The sequence below is a fragment of the Poromitra crassiceps genome (assembly GCF_964638095.1).
Source record: "Poromitra crassiceps genome assembly, chromosome: 12".
In the NCBI taxonomy this organism is placed as follows: Eukaryota; Metazoa; Chordata; class Actinopteri; order Beryciformes; family Melamphaidae; genus Poromitra; species Poromitra crassiceps.
This window is the reverse complement of record NC_139632.1, coordinates 40,343,955-40,365,025: the sequence shown is the minus strand read 5'-3', so window position 1 is coordinate 40,365,025 and position 21,071 is coordinate 40,343,955. Positions and strand designations below refer to the sequence as shown.

Here is a 21,071-nt window from a genome sequence, read left to right as displayed (position 1 = left end):
GTGATACAGTACATGCTTTGAATTCCTTCGTTTTAGCTATGCAGTGTTCTAAGCAGACCTGATGGCAGACAGCAGCAGATGACCAAAGACTTGGGACTTGACTTGTGGACTCTAGCTCAAAGACTTGAGTTGAGTTGGACTTGCGAAAACATGACTTGTGAGCATATCTTGTGACAGCCGTTTACAGCAGTGCTATTTAACGTTAGTATCTATGTTAGGAAGCAATCAGGCACAATTAACATTAGCGGTTAATGCAAACATGACGCTGATATAAAGACGTGGAAAATTAATTTGATGCTATTTGAGCGCAAATATGCATAGTAACGTTCTTTTCACAACATTCAGCATGGCGGCCCGCACCCTTTGGAACTCTCTCCCAGCCGAAATCCGCAACGCCCCATCACTGGCTACCTTCAAAACTCTACTCAAAACTCACCTGTTCAACACAGCCTTCGGCAGCTAGTCTCTTTCTGTTCTTTGTTGTTCTTTGTTGTCGTCTATGTGTGTCCGTCCACTTTTGTGCTCTGTGAAGCGGCCTTGGGTTCCTTGAAAGGCGCTATATAAATCCAAGCTATTATTATTATTATTATTAGAAGGGGAACGTTAGCTAACGCTGCCTGCCACAAGCACAATACATAACGTTACACTGCTTCTAGTCTACACTGACACGTACACTTCACACAGCTTCAGGGAAAAATAAAATACCGGTACTCACCCAAGGCGGTTCCATGGTCAAAAACAGTCTAGGGTCGGGTCAGGCCTGCAGGTTAGCATAGCGAGCTAGCAACAGTCTGTAGGTAGCGAACATTAATCCAACCCCAAGAAGCCATTTCTCATATTGTTTTACCCTGGGTTTTGGAAATGGGATGAAAAATACTCCAGGATTATGTTCTGGATATCTCGAGTCGCTGTTGTAGATACCCCAACAAGCACACCATTTGAACCATCTTAAAATAATATAATCATTGGTGGTTTATCAGCATTGCCAGGCAGCTAGAGTTGCGCGGGAGCGTACCATATGTTCCCCGGGTCCTATATTCCCCGGGTCCTATGTTCCCCGTTTTTGCAGCGTGTCGGTGGACCGCTGCCTGGAGCTAACCTCTCCCAGCCCCCACGCCAAACCTAACCTCCCCGCCCAGACCCTAACCCAAAACCTAACCTCTCCCACCCCTCGGTTACATGCTGCCACTCCGACGTGCTGCCACTCCGACGTTCTGCCACTCCGAAATATCGGCACTCAGAAAGGGGGTCTATATTCCCCGTTTTTCACTAACCTCTCCCAGCCCCCACGCCAAACCTAACCTCCCCCCATGCCTAAACCTAACCTCCCCCAGACCCTAACCCAAAACCTAACCTCTCCCACCCCCACGCCTAAACCTAAGGTCGGCATTGCGGCTTCTAAGGTGAACGAGGTTACATGCTGCCACTCCGACATGCTGCCACTCCGACGTTCTGCCACTCCGAAATATCGGCACTCAGAAAGGGATCATGTCTATGTTCCCCGGGTTCTATATTCCCCATTTTCCCACGCCAAACCTAACCTCCCCCCATGCCTAAACCTAACCTCCCCCAGACCCTAACCCAAAACCTAACCTCTCCCACCCCCACGCCTAAACCTAAGGTCGGCATTGCGGCTTCTAAGGTGAACGACCGCCAGTCCGAATAATGGAAGTTAACGTTCGGAGTGGCAGGGCTTCGGAAAGGCAGACAGTTACCGGTGAACGACCGCCAGTCCGAATAATGGAAGTTAACGTTTGGAGTGGCAGCATGTCGGAAAGGCAGAGGAACCCCCCCACCCCTCACGCCTAAACCTAAGGTCGGCATTGCGGGTCACAAAAACGGGGAACATAGGACCCGGGGAACATAGGGATGACCCGTGTTGGCTAACGGCTGCTTCTTCTTCTTCTTCGTTTGATTTCCGGCAGACTAAGCACGGATTGGTGCGTTCTTCTTTCGAATTGTGGCTGACCAATCAGAACAGAGTGTCACAGTGCATGAGAGTATAAATAGTGATGGTGCCAGTTGAGATGTCATTCGGTCCTAAGCTGTCCCAAGAAGAACAAGTAGTAGTAGAGAGCTCATCAGTTGGAACAAGTTGGAACTTTTGACAAAGTTGCTGATTTGAACATTTGAAGGTTTTTTTTCTTAGCTTGTGGAAAATGGGTGCATGTACCAGCACATCATGGAAGAAGGAGGCCAGTCAGCTGGACAAAAAACCGGCGAGGGCAGGCACCAAGAAGAAGATCTCAGACAAACTGAAGAAAAAGGTGAAGCAAGGGAGCGACAAGGTGCAGGGCCAGCTGGACAGCACGCCGCAGGGCCTTAAAGCCCAATATGCTGTCCTGGAGGAGAGTCCGATCGACAAGGGAGTGATGCAGGGAGCGCCGAGTGAGGACCCCATCCGCACCTGCACCCCCCAGACGCCCGTGAAAGCCCTGGCAGCCCACGCAGGGAGCGACAAGGACGATGTCACGCCTGAGACGCATCCCGCCAAGGATCATCATCATACCCTCAGCAGGGCTGAGGCAAGGCAGGAGGAGGCTGAGGCCAGAGACTACAGGAGATACCAGCGGTTGCTCACGCTCTGGAAAGCAGGCATATTTGGGCACCTCGACATCTACAAGCCCGGCCTTCCCCGGGGCTTGACGCCTGAGGCTTGCCGCCGTCAAGAGGTCAAGGCCATGACCATGACCAATGGTGACTCCACCTCTTTGCCGCCTCTTTGCAGCAGCAGGGCTGAGGCGAGGCAGCAGCACGCTGTCCCGGAGGACAGTGAGGAGAAGAGAGCGTCGGTTGAGGTCCCCATCCGCACCTGCACCCCCCAGATGCCCGTGAAAGCCCTGGCAGCCCACGCAGGGAGCAACAAGGACAATGTCACGCCTGAGACGCATCCCGCCAAGGATCATCACCATACCCTCAGCAGGGCTGAGGCAAGGCAGGAGGAGGCTGAGGCCAGAGAGTACAGGAGATACCAGCGGTTGCTCACGCTCTGGAAATCCGGCACATTTGGGCACCTCGACATCTACAAGCCCGGCCTTCCCCGGGGCTTGTCGCCTGAGGCTTGCCGCCGTCAAGAGGTCAAGGCCATGACCATGACCAATGGTGACTCCACCTCTTTGCTGCCACCTCCAACCAATCACAACTTGGACTGACAGACTGCCGGTCCTCTTGCACACTGGCATGGCTTCACACACACACACACACACACACACAGAGACTTGTCTTCAGGGTCCCCATGCACGTGATGACCGTCTGGGAGCACGGACAGAGAAATGTTCCCACACCTTCTTAAACATCACATTCAAGGACTTTTCAAGGACTTTCCAGGCCCAATTCCTACAAAGTAAAGGACCCAACACGGCATAGTTTGAGAGACACATGAAGCTTAATTGTCATTCAATAGACATATGGATCCATGTTGGACACTCTGGTCAATCATTGGAACTCAAAGTGCCAATACCCTTGTTAAGAAAAAAACGCAGTATTTACATTTCAAACTTATTTGTATTATTTCTATTTTTAACTGCATTTTTCTACTTTGTTTGTATTCTAAGTTACCTTTACTTGTACTGTATATATATTTCGCTCAACAGCAAAATGTTCTGTTTGTACCTCTTAAGTTAATTTTACCTGCTCTTATATGCATTATTTTTGACTGTTGCAATGTTGCAGTTGTTTACTGCAACATCTGAGTTGAGTTTGTCTATATTGCACTGTAGTCATTTTGTAAATATATTTGTAAGATGACTGGTTACATTGCTTGAATCTGTACATAGTTTTTCAGAATACATTGTTTACATTCAAATATTTTGTCTTTGTCTCAATTTCTTTAGAGCAGTCAATTTTTCACTTTTGCAAACACCAACATCCTTTAGTTTAAGTTGACCTAATAATCAGATTATATTGATTTGGACCCCAAGATACTTGTATGAGTCAACCCTCTTCACTTCTTCTCCCTGGATGACAACCAGGACAGGGGCCCTCCTGTTCCTCTGGTAGTCCACCACAAGCTCATTGGTTTGGGGACTGATATTGAGCTTCAGGTGACTGTCCCTGCAACATGTGATGAAGCTCGCCATCAGTCCTCTATAAAAAATAGTCACTATAAGTGAAGACACCATGTTTTTATAGGGACATTATTCACTGGAATCATACATGTCAATCTAGTGATACCTTCCATTTCACCACAATATACACTTAAGTCTTGGCACAAAGCAGTTAATTCTAGTCTAGGATTATTATTATTATTTTTTTTTAAGTAGTATTGGATTTAGAAGGGGGATTAATGCCCTCTTCATATGAAATCCAAAGAACATGCTTTATAATCTAGGCTGTTTGGGTTTCCCTTGTGAATGAAAAAATATTTTCTAATCCAAAGAGGTGTTGTTGACCAAACATGATGGCGTAAGAGAGATGGGTGTGTGTATGACAGGACTCTACTATATAGTTATTGTATCACAGAGTGTAATTATGCTAGGCTACATGATTTGTCAGGATGCACACATTACCATCAATAAGAGGAAAAACCACAGAAAAATATTACTTTATATTCAAAGAGGTCTTTAAGTGGCTACAAGGCTAATTCTAACATTTCTTGAAATATAAAAATGCAACAGGGTTTATGAGGTTATATTGCACCCTTGAAGTACAAAGCATGACAAATCAGTTGGTACTTATTATTAACTGAGTGGGCAATTATGCTCAATGAAATCACATTTTGCTTCCTGAAAACTTAAGGTACCGGTAATCTTCCAGTTGTTGGACTTGGGTAACAAACCTGCAGCTCATCCCTGCTCTAAAGCCACCTATTTCTGAAGAAAATGGTGAAAACGACATACCCAAACTAAAATGCTTACTGTGGCTGAACCGCTAGGGTTACAGACAAGTGCCTGACCTTTTCTGAAAGGTAAGACTTTGAAGTTTCTGTTCCAAGTGTCAGAATGACTATGTGTTACTGACCCTGAGTAACACCAGCTCAAACACAGTGGTTGATTCTTGCCTGGAATAAAAAACACTTTTAGAGAGTGTAAACAGTTACCTGTGGTTGTTGTATTTATGGCTAGAAACCCAATGGAGACATAGCCACAGGCCTTACCACATCCCAACTCAAAGAAGATGAAAAAATACCAAAACATGAGTATTTGGCAGTGGTTTTTGTAGGGAGATACCTAGGCGGATTTCCAAAAAGCCATTTGAAAAAGCCAAATAATCTGAAATGTTGTCTTTGTACAAAGACGGCTATAACTTCCGCTGTGTTGATCTGATCCGAAAAAGGAAGACATGGTTCGATGCGCAAGATTCAGACAATTAACTTGGTATGTAGCATGAACAGCATTGTTCAGAATTAACCACCTAATTCATCACGTTAATGACAGATGAGCAGTAAAAAATCTGAAACGTAACGCCTGTGTTACGGTGCAATGCAAGAGGTTATTAAAGGATAGACTCAGCCCTCAGTCTTAATCCGTTTCACTGCTGTAAGACTGAGAATATTACTATTTAAATATTTGCATAACGTTAGGTGGCGCTGTTGGAAGCCTTGCATCGGAGAACCAATCATGAGTGCTGTGGGCGGGCCTGCTTTCTGGGGGCAGTTCTCATGCAGAACCGGTGTCTCGCAAAACATTGTCGCATTTGCGGAGAAACATATTAATCACTTAGAAACAAACATAACCTGTTAATAGGACGTGTTTCATCCGGCCCCGGCGGCTAGAGGTCTTTCCCCCAGCGATAAACCCAACTCCCGAGGCTAACTTACAGAGCCTGCTGATGACTTCACAGTAGCAAGCGGACCACTTCCGGGTAGGAAACATTATTGTAAAATAAACCACAGCTATAAATTTTGTTTGGAGCATATCAGCTTCATGCTCTGTGTTAGGACTATGATAAATAGCATTGCTGCTACCAAATAAAATTCTAATAATAAATGTAGGCGTGTCTGCTGCCGGCGGTTCTCGCCGGGCTCGGCCACACAGTTTCTGACAGTGAAATTCCCAGACGTTTGGTGGCGCACTGGGGGTCACCTCGCTGTGACCTCCAGAGCTCTGGAGGTCACCTCTGCTGCTGGCACTGTCTGTCTCTGTGGTTGCCACCATTTCCTGATCACTGTTCATGACAGACACTCACGGACACCATCCGGCTGTTCCTAGCCAATTTTATTATAGGGTTACAAAGGTTTTGCTGATTCTGAATGGAAAATTTGCGATGTGTAAATTTGTGTGAACATGTACACAATTTTGGCAAGACGATTAATTTTTTGTTTGTCAGCTTTGTTCACAATGAATAACTGCTTTTCATGTACATGTATCCACACTCAATCAACACCAACCAGGTGGAGGAGATGATGAGGGAGGTCACTTCAGCAGCCTCTGTTAAAAAGTGTCTCAGGAGGACCACACTGGTCTTCTTCTTCTTCTTCTTCTTTGCATTTGATGGCAGATTGTAACCAAGTTGGGTGCATACCGCCACCTACTGTATAACTTCTTCTTCTTCTGTTTGGTTTTACAGCTGCACTTGGAGTCGGGGAACGAGAGCGACACCGACACCGGAGGTCACAGCAAGGGCCAGGCAGCAGCAAGAGGGAACCACCAGGCACGAGAGGCCGAGGGCGAGGGCAGCAGCCGACAGGCCAGGCACTTGTCGGACTCGGGGAGTGAGACTGGAGCTAACAGCGAGGAGGACGCAACAGCAAGCGGGGGCCAGTTGCATGGCGGCCGGTGTTATGCCGAGTTTTGCCCCCCCTGTCGGCAAATGCCTCCCCACCTCACGGGAGCGCGCAAGTGTCTCCTCCTGGATTCGAACCAGAAATCCTCGGTTTACGAGACAAATGCTCTACCAATGAGGCTAAAATCTATGAAGCCTCGTTCCCTTGTCTCACGTATATTGCAGACCACCGACGAGATGGACGAGCCGTTGGATGACGAAGACGAGGAAGATGATGATGATGACGAGGAGAATTAGGAAGATGAGGAGGAGGAAGAGGACAGTAGCAGTGGGCTGTCTTGACTCCAGCACTCAGAGCTTAGCCAACAGCGACTCCGAGGACGACGACGACAAGTCTGAGAACTTTGAGGATGGAATGACGCCTCCGCCCGTGTCCCACGCCGAGGTGGTCCCTCTGTCTTCAGTGTTGTGTTACAGCGACGGCCCTGTGGCACACGACAGCCAAACGAATGGAAACTCTTATTTAATGGACCCCTCTTCAGCTGAGTACTATCGGTTGGAGAGCTCCGGTGGCGTGTCAGCCAACGGCCCAGCCGGCGGCCCAGTGAACCCTGTGGAGAGGCCTTAGCATTCCAAGAGCCAGTCAGCACCACCAACGGCAACGTGCCCCAAGGACCACTCAGCGTGGCTGCCGAGCAGTACACAGACTACTCTAACCAGGCTGAGGAACCGTACACAGCGAATCACCTTCGACAGTCTCTCATCTCCTGCAGTGACTGGCATCTTCAGATAAGATCGAGCCGGTCAGATATAGTGATAGTCTCTCATCTCCTGTAGCACCTCCTCCAGGGCTTCCTCCACTGTCAGCTTGGGAGGCTTGTGCTTGCGGATGAACTGTGGATAGAATGGAAAACGGTTGAAGTCTGTCACAATCTGGCTCAAGGGAGTAATGAGGGGAGACATACGCCAAAGTAAACGCTAAAAACAATGATCTATTAACTAAAAGTAAGGTAAACAAACTACATCAGCTTTTTAAACCCAAGGAGTACACCGGGCCCAGGTGCAGTCCAGCAGCTCCGATGACCCTGCCCACCAGGAGAGTGGGAGGGTTCATCACAAAGTCAAACATGTCAGTTACGTGTGTCTTAGTCTGTGTATCTGCCTGCAGGTTTCAGATAGCCACATTTTAAACCTTTTTATGCAAGCTAGAGTTGAATAAAACCAAAATAACAAAACATTTATCAGATTGAGAAATATCTCCCAGCATAGCCTGCTGTTGACACTGACAGAATAATGCTGCATTCAAGACAACTCAGGACTCTGGAGATAGAAATAAAAGAAAAAAGCTCACATTTGTTAAAAATGAATTGAACGGTTAATGGACAATTCAATTATTATAAAAGTGTTGAAGTTTTAACACATAGTTTGATGTGTAATTATGCAATGTGTGTTTATAGTGTTTATATTTCGTTTTGATTATACTAGCAATGTGTGGAATTTAACAGCTATTGTACTGATTAACTAGCTAGCAACGTTAGATTATGCAGGTCAATCTAACGTTGTGTCAGAAAGCCTACCTCTTTGGTGTCCTCCAGTGTAGTGTATCTGTAGTCTGGGCCCAGGCTGTGGACCAGGCAGGAGTGGAGATGCCTGCTGCTCTCCACAAACTGCCGGCTCAAGGTAAGCTGCTGCCTCAGCATGTCGTTCAGGGCAAACACTGCCGGACTATAGGTGCTGAGAGCTGAGACACACACACACACACACACACACACACACACACACACACACACACACACACACACACACACACACACACACACACACACACACACACACACACACACACACACACACACACAAATTATGGTATGTGTTATGTGGAGGCACATACAGTAGACTGGACATATATGAATCGGTGCTATGACCAGTGTTGTGAGCAGGATGCAGTGGTAAATACAGAGGTGGGTAAACTTTCCAAGGTGAGTAGTTTACCCACCTTGTTTGCCCTCATTGATCGATACAGGTGATCTGAAATGAGGTGAGTAAACTCCCCTCATTTCAAAGAGGTGGGTAGAGGTTACCCTCCACTACTACTGAATACATGCCCTAAAATGTAATTTGTAACGTATTCCATTAGATTACTCAATTTCTAAATACTTTGGATTACTTTTGGAATACTTCAAAATTGTCTTGTTGAGCCCATTTGTGATGGGTCACTCTGAATATACGCAAACGCGAGGGAAATTCGGTCGCGACGCGCACTGATTTAATGTTCCGACCTTCTTCAGCGTGTTTGCAAGTAAAATGTAAACTAATTAAAAAGTTATCTATTTTTGCACGAGACAGGGGTGCCCGATCTCTCCCCTTCTATTTGCTTTAGCCATCGAGCCCCTTGCGATCCTAATACGTTCCTTGCCTGAAATCCGCGGCATATTAAGGGGGGGAAGAGAACACAAACTTTCGTTATATGCTGACGATTTATTATTATATATAACTGACCCCCAGAATACCCTGCCCCATGTTATTAATACGTTAAATCAGTTTAGTGAAGTGTCTGGTTATAAGATTAATGTTACAAAAAGTGAGCTTTTCCCTGTCAACGCTGCCGCGCAGTCATTTGCTTTTAATGCTTGTCCTTTTAAGATATCCATGAACAAATTTACATACTTAGGTGTAGTTGTAGCTCGAAAAATCCCTGATCTATTTCAACTTAACTTTGCTCCTCTTCTAGAACGAACCAAGACGGCCTTCGACAAATGGTCCATGCTTCCTCTCTCCCTAGCAGGCAGAATTAATCTAATTAAAATGAACACTTTACCCAAATTTTTATACCTTTTTCAAACTATACCAATCTTTATCAAGAAATCTTTTTTTTCACATCTCAATAAGATAATTTCTGACTTTATTTGGAATAAGAAGCCACCTCGTATCCGTAAAGACTTCCTACAAAGACCCAAATCAGTGGGCGGTATGGCTTTACCACACTTTCAACTATACTATTGGGCTAGTAACCTGCGAGCTATGGCGTTTTGGCGTCAAACCTATGCTAACGACGAGTCTCCTGCCTGGGTTCAGATGGAGGCTGATGCTTGTCGGCCAACATCTCTCCCAGCCTTACTATATTCAGCAATGCCTGTTGTATCACAATACACTTCCACTGCCCCCTTAGTCCACCAGTCTATGCGTATATGGGCTCAGGTGCGGAGGCACTATGCCTGGCAGGCTGGCTCACTCTGTGCCCCGATTGTTGCAAACCATCAATTTCGCCCTTCACTTGATGGTGACTCCTTCCTGGAGTGGCGTGAGAGGGGTATTATCACATTCAAGGATTTGTACATGACGGATATTTTTGCCTCGTTTGATCAATTAAGAGCTAAATTTAATATACCAAGAACACATTTTTTTAGTTATTTACAGGCCCGGGATTGGGCCCGTAGACACACAGGTTCATTTCCCACAATTCCTGAACCGCAACCTATTGATGATTTATTTCCAGTGGTACCATCTCTCAAAGGCATTATATCCGTTATGTATAATAAACTTTCGTCTATGCAGACAACATCTCTTGATGTGTTGAGAGAGGCGTGGCAGGCTGATCTGAGTGTACAATTCACGGATACTGAATGGTCAGACATATTCTCAAGAATACACTCCTCATCAATATGTGCCAGGCACGGCCTAATTCAATTCAAGGTGGTACACAGGCTGCATCTGTCTAAAGCCCGACTCTCAAAGATGTATCCGTTAGTTGATAATACTTGTAATAGGTGTAAGATCTCGCCTGCGACACTAGCTCATACATTTTGGTTTTGCCCACAGCTCTCAGGTTACTGGTCCTCCATTTTTGAAGCCTTGTCTAACATATTTGACAGACCAATAGACCCAAATCCTTTAACAGCCATCTTTGGCATCCAGTGTGAAGACGATCACCTCCCCAAGGCACAATCCAACTGTATTGCTTTTGTCACACTCTTAGCCAGGAGACTCATTTTATTAAATTGGAAGCAGGCTGCCCCTCCTTCTTTTAAACACTGGATCAGAGATACATTACAATTTTTGAAACTAGAAAAGATTAGATTGGCTGTACGAGGGCCTAAGTATAATTTCAATAGCATATGGCAACCCTTTATTAAATATATTATTGACCAATTGTGAGAGAACAGTGTCTAATTACAGCAGAGAAAAGGTAGTTTACTATGAGCCAAATAACTGTACGCACTTTTTGTTTTTGTTTTTGTTTTTTTGTTTGTTTTTGTTGTTGTTGTTTTGTTTTTTTGTTTTTTTTTGTCAGTCCCCATGGGGTGGGAGGGAGGGAGGGAGGGAAAAAGAAAAAGAAAAAGTTTTCATACTGTATTTTGTGATATCCTTGTGTTTCTGTGAAAACTGAGAAATAAAGTGATAAAAAAAAAAAAAAAAAAGTTATCTATTTTTAAAGTAACAGTAATTGTAGCCTACTCAGAATACCACCAATTTAAACTGTAACTGTAATATAATGCAGTTACGTGTGACGTCAATATTTTGTATTTTAAATACTGGATTCTAATACATGTATTCCATTACTCCCGAACCCTGGCTATGACTTCAATGGAGAGGGAGAATCCCAGAAAACCAGGATTGTGGATACTGGATCGGTATCACAGCCAGGACCCTTCCATAAGCTTAAGGCTAAGTTCACACCGGGGACCCAAGCCTTGCCTATGCCTTGCCTTTACCCACGCTTTTAAATAGGCGTCCGTTTTAGTCAACGAGGCTGTTTACACCGGCCGCCTGAGCGTGAACCCTGCGTGTACCCACGCCTTGCCTGTGCCTTGCCGATTTTATCGTTTAGGCGTGAGTTCTATTTTCAAGCCGACTAGGCGCGTGCAGGCAGGCTTCTTCTGTCAAGCCATGAAAGAAAAACGCGACAATATCTGTGGGAAATGGCAAAGTCAACTGAATTTCAAAATAAAATTGAGTTACTAAAACAGTGTTGAGCAGAGAGAGAGAGAGAGAGAGAGAGAGATTGACGGGTGGCTATCACGTGGGGCTTTCTCCCTGTCTGCAAACAAATCTTCATGAGAGAGAATAGCGACTGAAGAAGCAAGATGGACAATGTTGTTGTGCCAGCACATATTCTTGCAAGATCACCTCTCTAAAAATGTCAGACCTGGTTATACATATCCAGCATCAATAGAACATTAAATATATCAGATTTATTTTACCCATGATAATTCGGGACCACACGTGAAAAAATACAGTTGGGAGAGAGGAGAGGCGTTGTGACTCGGCTCCAGGTTCAGCGTGCAATAGTGCGTGTGATAGGTTCACGCCCAGCTCAAGGTCTGCAGGCGTAGGCGTGGGTTGAGGCAAGGCAAGGCGTAGGTTCCCTGTGTGAACTAAGCGTAATGCATTTCTTGAATGACTGGAGGAAAGCCATGCCCCTGTATTTCTCTCAGAGGAATAGCGGTGGTAGAAGTTGTCTTACCCTCCACAGTTTCCGCACTGACGGTGTGACTGGCCACAGGAGTGGGATCCACATAGGCCGTGCCCACTGTGGGGCCCATAGTAGCCATACCTAGAGAGAGGAGAGTGAGACGTCAGTAAGGAGATAGACATAGTCATGGTAGGCCCGGGATCACACTTAAGGCATTGAATGCGTTACTTTCAGATATACAGTACGTTCATTCAGCTTTTTCCATCACTAAAGCTACACTGGCAGTTTTTCAAATATTGCCAGGCAGCCACATTTTCTTAGCAGCTCTGATTTCAGAGTAGAAGACACATGTGAAGGTAAGCTGGCCACCTGCCAATATGACCAACAGAATTGACAGATTGACCAGCTGCAGCTAACGTTGACCTCTATTTGGCTGGTGGCTGGCATTCATATCAAGCCATACATATATCCAAGTACAGTAAATGCTTTTCTTTTTCTGGCAGCTGGGTGACATGAGGTGAGCAGAGCTTGAGGCAGGCAGCCACAGTGTGACCATCCCTCCACTGCAATGAGTGAGATATGTCAGTGATGATGGGCTCATAGTAACACAGAGCTGTCAAATCAGATATGGTACTACGGACAGTAAGAGTGGTCCATTTTTAAAGAGGAAAACATTTAACAGTTATCAACAAAGCTTAAAGAGGACATAAAACATTTGATCATATGACTCAAGTTCATTTGTATTTCACCTCAGACAAGACGGGGCACTGCTTTCAAGTCTGAAATTGAGCTAGATTTGCTAGAAAGACGAACAACTTTTCACCAACTGGGGCGCTGCTTGATGATGTCACTAGGTTGACTGTACAGAACAGTACTACAGTACAGTGGAGTACAGGCTAGAAAGAAACAGAAAATATTCATGTTTATATTAGAATTTTAGCTTTTTCCGAAAATGTTATGTCTTAAAAAATATTATTTATAAAAATATCTGCCGATTAATTTTCTGTCAATTAATTTATCGTTGCAGCTCTACTTGTGAACATCAATTCTAATGTGAAGTTTTGACACAAGCATGGGAAAATTATTATTTCCTGGGGTACAAAGGAAAGTTTTAGTGTCCGATGGTCTAAATAAATGCTATTTGAGACTGTTCTACCCTGCCAAGAATACAGTTCTGTGGAAACACTGAACAATTAAATTTCAAATTTAAAGATTGAACATTTGCAGGAAATATCATCTGTGGCAGTTTCATCCCCAAAATATATATCCTTATTGGCCTTCAAAATCTCATATCAGTCAACACATAGTTAGATCTCCGATGTGTAGTTTTGGAATCAACATTCATTTCCACAAACAGTGCTTGGACTGTTGCACAAATGACAGATGAGTGGACAAAACAAATGCCATCATGTATGGCAGACTAACCTGCAGACCAGGTGTAGGCCAGTGGGTCAGGGTGCGTCTGTACCGCTGCCTCTCTTAAAGCCCTGCAGGGCGACGGGCGCCTCCTGGCCCGGCGAGACGAGGAGCGCTCGCCACGCGACACCGGGGATCTGGAGTCTCTGCTTCTGCTGAGTGACCCGGATGTTGGTCTGCGATCCGAGGTCCGCGTCACGTACGACCGACTCGTGTCAGAAGAAGCGAAGCTGCTGGAGAAGTCGACTGCTGTCCTCGCGCAGGACCCGCCCGACACCTGGGAAACGCCCTCCTCTTCCCCGCCCTCTCCTCCCAGGTGCTCAGACACCTGGGAAACGCCCTCCTCTTCCCCGCCCTCTCCTCCCAGGTGCTCAGACACCTGGCTGGCGCTGTGATCAGCCTCGGTTCTGCTCTCGCTTTCAAAGTCACTCTGGTACTCCTGCTCATCCCCTCCCACCTCCTCCTGTTTCTCCTTCTGTCCTGGCAGCTGCCCATCTCCAGTCAGGGCTCCGGGAGGGGAGTCTTTGTGTTTGGAGGGTTTGGTTTGCCCCTGTTTAGGTAGTGGGAAGAAACAAACAAATACATCCATCACTCTAATGCCACACCTCGGTAAGCTGTTTACGTAACTTATGCCAGAGGTTCTCAAAGTGGGCTCCGGGGACCTCCAGGAGTGCTTGGGGTGGTTCCAGGTGGCCCCCAGTAAAATGAGGAGTAGATTAATTTAACTTGTTTTCGCTTGGCCAACTATTCTACAGTTCTACAATTGAAGACGATATCAACATCATATAGGTCCCTGACTGGGACAAAATCTTATCATGTGGATCTGTGTCTATTTGGGAGCCTATCACATGAAAACGTTTGAGAACACCTGCTTTACAATCTACAATCTTAATTTGTAGAATACATGGATAAATAATATTCAATATAAACACTGCTGCTTTATTATAATATTGATACTACATTCATTTCTTGTCATTGCTCACCTCCTTTCCTGCCGTTTCCACAGTGAATTCAAGGCTAACAGAGACCAGGTCATCTAATGACATGACGTTTATCTTGAAGTCTGCAATAGCACAAAATCACAATTATATAATTTGATACAATTATAGAATGATAACTGTCTATCTGTCATTAACACGTAACATTGCCATTGTGTTAGTAATGCATTATAAGGCATCAACAGCACATTAAAAACCCATTGAGTGCACTGTAATCAGAACATCATATGATATCCCACAATGTGTGTGTGTGTGTGTTTGTGTGTGTGTGTGTGTGTGTGTGTTGGGGGGGGGGTGCTGATAGCTGATGACAATATTATAATAAATGCCGTTTTTGCTCTTTAACTATGAGAATGGTGTATATAGAGCCAAACAGTCACATGACCTTCCGTGACGTCTCCAGCCCCGGAAGAGAGTTCCCCATTCATTTTCTCCATAGACGTTTCCAAAAATACTTTTATAACGAGTTTTAAGGCTGGAACAAATCCAACCCGTGACCTACCGAATCATGTGACCATAAAACATTTCAGTTGGAGCAAAAACAAAAAATAACAGGCAGGGGGGAAATCTAATTCTCGATTTCCCCTCCCGTTTTTAGTTTTAGTTTTAGTTTAGCAAAGTCACGTGACTGTTGAGCTCTATGTACCTATAATAAGCTTGTAATGAACCTATGATGCCTCACCATGCAACTCAACATTTTCCAAATCCATATGAACTCTAACTCTACAAAGAGGTCAGTTCTGTCTGTAGCCTACCTTGTTGTCCAGCTAGGATGCATGAGATGGAACAGTGTAGAAAAACATAATTAATATACAAAAGAATGAGCACTGTTGCCTCTATGAAAAATGAAATCAACAGCAAACGACGAGTTAGTAATAGTTTCTATAATGGAATAATCAGCCAATAATTCGAAGTCCATTACCAGATTAATTTTGAGACATTACTGTAATTACTGTAAGCAAGTGAGAGCATTGGCGAGAAGACCGTTAGCCTCTACCTTCATCTGAACTGCATTTTATATTGTGAGCCACTAGAGGTCAGATTTGGCGAGGAATCTGCTTTGGATTGCTTTACGGCGCGCACACACATGCGCACGCGCACACACACACACACACACACACACACACACACACACAAATCATCTCTTGAGCTTGGTACGCTGCAACACTTTAGCTGCCTCGTGCCCCAGGTTCTCTCACCTTCAGAGGAAACTGAGCTCCTCTCACTGTGGGAACCGTCTGAGCCGCGGGCGGCGGGGAAGAGGTCCGCCAGAGAGAGGACCTCACTGCGGCCCGAGAGCGAGGAGAGCGAGCGCTGCGGACTCCCGGGCCGGGGAGGGGAGCCCCGCCTGCCCGGAGGAGAGCGGGATGGGGAGAGGGCGGAGGGGCTGAACCGGGCCCGAGTCTGGCCAGACCGCCTGCCCAGAGGAGAGGGTGATGGGGAGAGAGCAGAGGGGCTGAACTGGGCCTGAGCCTGGCCGGAGAACCGGAAAGGAGAACGGCGCTGAGGAGGAGAGCGAGACGGGGGCCGGACAGCAGCCGGAGGCGACGTGGAGGACACCTTCAGACTTCTGCTCAGCAACTAAAAGGGAGAAAGAGACAAATGTTGCTTTGAACTGAGGCTTTCATTCCAACCAAACACTATAGCTAGGCTCTTGGGCCCATATTCAATAATATCGAGTATTGAGATACTTTGTGAATATTGCAATATTTTCAGCTGTAGCGAATAGCTCCCAAACCCCCCCATGATATTGTATATCGTGATTAGAGCTGCAATGACTAATTGGTTAATTGTCAACTATTAAATTATCACCAACCAATTTGATAATTTTCTGGTTTCTTTACTCCTCTATGACAGTAAACTAAATATCTTTGGGTTGTGGACAAAACAAGACATTTGAGGACATCATCTTGGGCTTTGGGAAACACTGATTGACATTTTTCACCATTTTCTGACATTTTATAGAGACCAAACAACGAATAATCGATTAATCAAGAAAATAAACGACAGATTAATCCGCAATCATGAAAATAATCGTTAGTTGCAGCCCTGATCACGATGTTTTGGATATCGCCAAAGCCAAACTGCAGAAGCCCCTTTCACTGATTAGGTCGCTCCCTCTGGTTGAAGGTGTGCACATCTGTGAAATCTCATGGGGTCACATGGTTGACAATCACCAAAACCATTATAGACTAAACCATTATATTAGTGAGTTTGGTGAGCCATATGAGTAGCCTTGAGTCTTTAAAGAATCATTGGTCATTTCTGTGCCTCTGAATGTGAAAATGTCCTATTTTCAGTGATTATCAGAACACATCTATCTACCTTTCCTGCTGTTCTCATGGAGGAGGGTCTCCCTGCCCTTAACAGGCTGTCCTCTGTTGACTCAAACGAGTCTCCCAGCAGTTTCCTCATGTCCTCCTCATCACTGTCCAGACTCACACCGCCCGCTACTCTCATTGGCTTAGTCGTCAAATCCGCAAACGGCGTTGACGCTTTGGCAGCTCCGGACCTGTCAAATGTCCCGGCGCTATCTGGAATCCTTTTGACACCGAGATCTGGGCCTTTTGGTTGCACAGCAGCAGCAGCAGGAGAACTACCGCTGTCAACAGCTACAGACGCCGTCTTCTTGACGAAACGTTTCCCCTTGGGGCTGGGGGTGGACCGGGCTGAGAGCGTCTGAGAGGCTGGCGGCTGGGGTGAGAAACCCGGTTCGGAGGCTAGTTTCTGGGCAGGCTTCGGTCCCTCAGCGGCCCGGCCATGGGCCTCGGGCTGGCTCTCCTTGCGGCTGCGGCTACGGATGCGGTCCTCGATCAAAGCCAGCTTGCTCAGCGCAGCGCTCTGGGAGCCACGCTGGGAAGATGACACACACCTGACCGGAGTGTGGTGAGAGAGAGAGAAAGAAGGAAATGAGGAAACGCAGAGGATTTTTTTGATGGAGAAAGAGAGAGTGACGGACAAAGAAACAGAGTGAAACATGTATTAGCAGCATTATGCAAACAGAGTTGGATGAAATCAGGTCAATGAATCAAACAATAACATTTACTTTTTCCACTTTTTCCACTCAACTCCAGTATTTTAGGCCAATGGTGACCTGATACCGAGGCTAACACCTGTGCATCCCTACATTGACAGAACTGTACCTGGGTTCAGACAGCTGCTGCATTTGGGTCTTGCTGATAGTTGGGGACTGGCTGCTGGTTGCAGCAGGCGGCGGAGCCTTCTTCAAAAACCTGCTTCCTCCTCCTCCCAGAGAAGTCGGAGGTCTGGGATCCTACAGTAGCAGCAGAGAACAAATGCATTATACTGGAGTACACCTCTCACGATTCAATGATCATCCAGAACTGTGAGTCAGTGACACAGCAACCACTGTCAATACCTTCCTCAGTGCATTACCTTAGGTGACTCTCCCTCCTTCTCCTGGCTCTTCCATGCAGCAGCAGGGCCCATGGTACCTTCTCCGTGATCACTGACTGAAGACAGGTCACTGAGGTCCTGGAATACAGCATGTGTGTTTGTGGGTGCAGATCTGGCTTTAAGAGAACCCACAGCCACCTAAAAGGGAAGCAAAAATAACAATTTCTGAGGTTTTTAATGGGGCTGCATTATCATTATCGATTAAGCTGTCGATTATTTTCTTGAGTAGCTATGGTAAAAAAAAGGCTCTTATTAAATTTGGTTAATAAAAGGAGGCACAAGGTTAAATTCTCTCTGATTGGTGCGCGATGCTTATCTCCATGTTGGCATCACTGCGAGAGGTTTGATTCCCTGCTCGAAGCCGAGACGGGCCCGGCGGGCCTGCGGGTCTCCTCTCCTGCACAGCCAGGTTAACCATGGAACCACGGGAGTTTTCTCAACAGATTGCTGCCAGTCAATTTGTTCTGTACTCCTTAGTAGAGCCTGGTTGTCAATTCCTCGTGTCAATAATTTTTTTTATCACTTGTTGACGTCAATCAAAGGTTATGATTTGAGATGTAAGTGGCGGGGATTTTGGCCTGCACTAACACTGGCATTGTGAGCCCTTTACGCACGCGAGAGAGAAATAATACAGAGAGAGAGAGAGAGAGAGAGAGAGAGAGAGAGAGAATGGATGTGAATCTCTTTGAATTAATTGAGAGAGATAGAGAGAGAGATCAGTAGGTTTATAAATTATATCAACTGACTGTAAACCTGCTGTAAACCATGTCATGTCACTGTTGTGGAACAGCTTATATAGGCTAGTGTTGTACTGTGCAAACTGCAAACTATTTGTTAACATTCATTCTGAATTATAAACTAATAGCCTATTTAGATTTCAAACCTTGTATCCTGTTTTGGCAATAGGCTGTACTTAGTCATACCAAAAGGGGGAGGTTGGAGATAGGTCAAGCGACAGTATGCTGCATGACTGCAATATGGACCTCTTCCTATTACTGTGTGTGTGTGTGTGTGTGTGTGTGTGTGTGTGTGTGTGTGTGTGTGTGTGTGTGTGTGTGTGTGTGTGTGTGTGTGTGTGTGTGTGTGTGTGTGTGTGTGTGTGTGTGACTCCTGGGTCATCGCTACATGCACATGCGCTATTTGCAGTTGGTGTTAGTTGAATAATACATTTACTAACACATTAAACGTACTGTGTTTCCAGGTGTTTTGGCAGTTTTGGCAGTAGCCCCCCACGGCTCTACCGAGCCAGCGGCGCTCTTGGCGTCTCTTTTCCCAGACAGCAGCGTCTGAGCTCGGTCCAGCGCAGAGCTTCGGCCGCCTCGGCTCCACATCTCCTGGTCCTGACGCTAGCTAGCTAGCTAACTTTACTGTCTGCAACCTCATATAACTTTGTGATATGCTGGAAATGCGTCGTAGCAGCATGTTTGAGACACACACTTTCTCGTGTCAAAATCCCAGCAAGAAGGCGATCTGTGAACGTCTGTGCAATCGGTGTGAAAGTGGGGTTCCATTAACGTTACCTTGGAACATAGTTTACACTTCGGAAAGTGTAAACAGCAATTCGGCAACGTCAAATGCTTCAAAATGTTACCGATCGCTCACGAAATATTAATGTTTATGGTCGTGTTTCTAGCGTCCCTCGTCTCCATGGGAAGAAGAGTCGCGTCTGTTTCCTGTTTACGAATGACGTCATTAGACATGTCTACGGAAAGCCATAGGGATTATCGATGATTACGTTTTGTCTCCTTGGCCGACTGGTCAGCCTGTTCGATTTTGATTTGAGAAATTGAGAGGAAAAATGACACCTGGGTTCGATTCCACCTACGCTAATGCATGCAGGGCATTTGGATTTTTTGTTGTTGCTCTTCATAATGATATCCCGTAGTATGTAGCTATAGGATAGCTACAGGAGGTTTACAACTATGAAGTAGACTATCATAGTCTACTTCAAGAAAATGAAATAACCGAATCGAGGAAGAGATTGTTATTAATTAATTGTGATTACACTGTAACTTCCCTACACAGATAGAGAGCGCCAACAAGCCTGCGGCTGCTTAACCAGTCAATCCTATGAGGGAAGTGAGTGAAGTGAGTCACCCACTTACCGGTTCAATAAACAGGTGGAGATGAGTCATTTTCCGGACAGCTGTCCTTGACATTACTTTTTCTTTTGATGGTTTCTGCTGTCTTTCCTAATTTAGGTACTTAAAGGCAGAGACCCATCTGTATAAACTGCCGTGACCCGGATTCGAACCGCGGTTGCTGCGGCCACAACGCAGAGTACTAACCACTATACGATCACGGCGAGCCATTCATACGATGGTGACGGCGTGTGTGACTACGAAGGACTGAGATTTCCCCAACCCCAGGTCTCTGTCTGTCTTTCCAAGCATCCGAGAGGACCAGAATTCCATAACTAGCTACTAGAACCACCATAAGTGGTCATTTTGACCACTAGAGTCCAAACTATAATCTCTCATGATAAATACCCAATTGGGAGATTCATGCATGCGAAAAAATAACACCAAAATTTACATTTTAACAAGTTTAAAGAAGTGCCAGAATTCTATAACTATAGGCCTACTAGAATGGCCTGTGGGTCCCAGGCCAGGGACCCCCAGGGGTCCTTGAGGGGGGTTCCAGGGGTTCCCAGCAAAAACCATCATATTTTATTTTCACTATTTCCAACTATAAAAGGTGCATCACAGTGAGGAGGGCGAGAGACTGAAAGGTCTGAAGGTCTTCTTAAGCCCAATGAGTGCCCTGGCCTGGTGCACCCAATCAGCCTAACAACAACCCCAACTACAAGGCAGGGCCAGGAGAGCGCAAGGGTCGTCACAAAAGCTAAAATCTTGGTGGGGAACAGCTGGGAGAAAATTATCAAATGGGTGTCCATGGGTGTCTAATTTGTGTCAGTTTAGGGGTCTTGATTGTCTTTAATGTGAAAAAGTTTGAGAACCACGGGCCTAATGTGTATCTATTTGATGAAAATGTTCATTCAAGTGTCATCTTGTTATTTTAATGGGAGGTCAGACATTGAACCCCCCCACCACTCCAGGCTGAAAAACTTTGAGGATATCCTCATACCATTATACTGCAATCATGTCAGTTATTACGACACAGTGACAACATTCGAAGGCATGCTCACCAGTTAAGCCACCGCT

General features: G+C 45.7%; 1 protein-coding gene across 1 annotated transcript; it reads right to left on the bottom strand.

The window, feature by feature from the left end:
- Nucleotides 1-7,410: 7,410 nt before the first annotated feature.
- Nucleotides 7,411-19,238, bottom strand: cUnh19orf44 (chromosome Un C19orf44 homolog; the record flags this gene model as incomplete). Its single annotated transcript, XM_083647394.1, has 11 exons — nt 7,411-7,557; nt 8,241-8,404; nt 12,128-12,217; nt 13,502-14,042; nt 14,476-14,555; nt 15,246-15,257; nt 15,690-16,071; nt 16,816-17,362; nt 17,634-17,764; nt 17,887-18,045; nt 19,098-19,238. The coding sequence occupies 11 exons, from the start codon at nt 19,236-19,238 to the stop codon at nt 7,468-7,470; spliced, it is 2,337 nt and encodes a 778-aa protein (XP_083503520.1). The 3' UTR covers nt 7,411-7,467.
- Between the last annotated feature and the right edge of the window lie 1,833 nt (nt 19,239-21,071).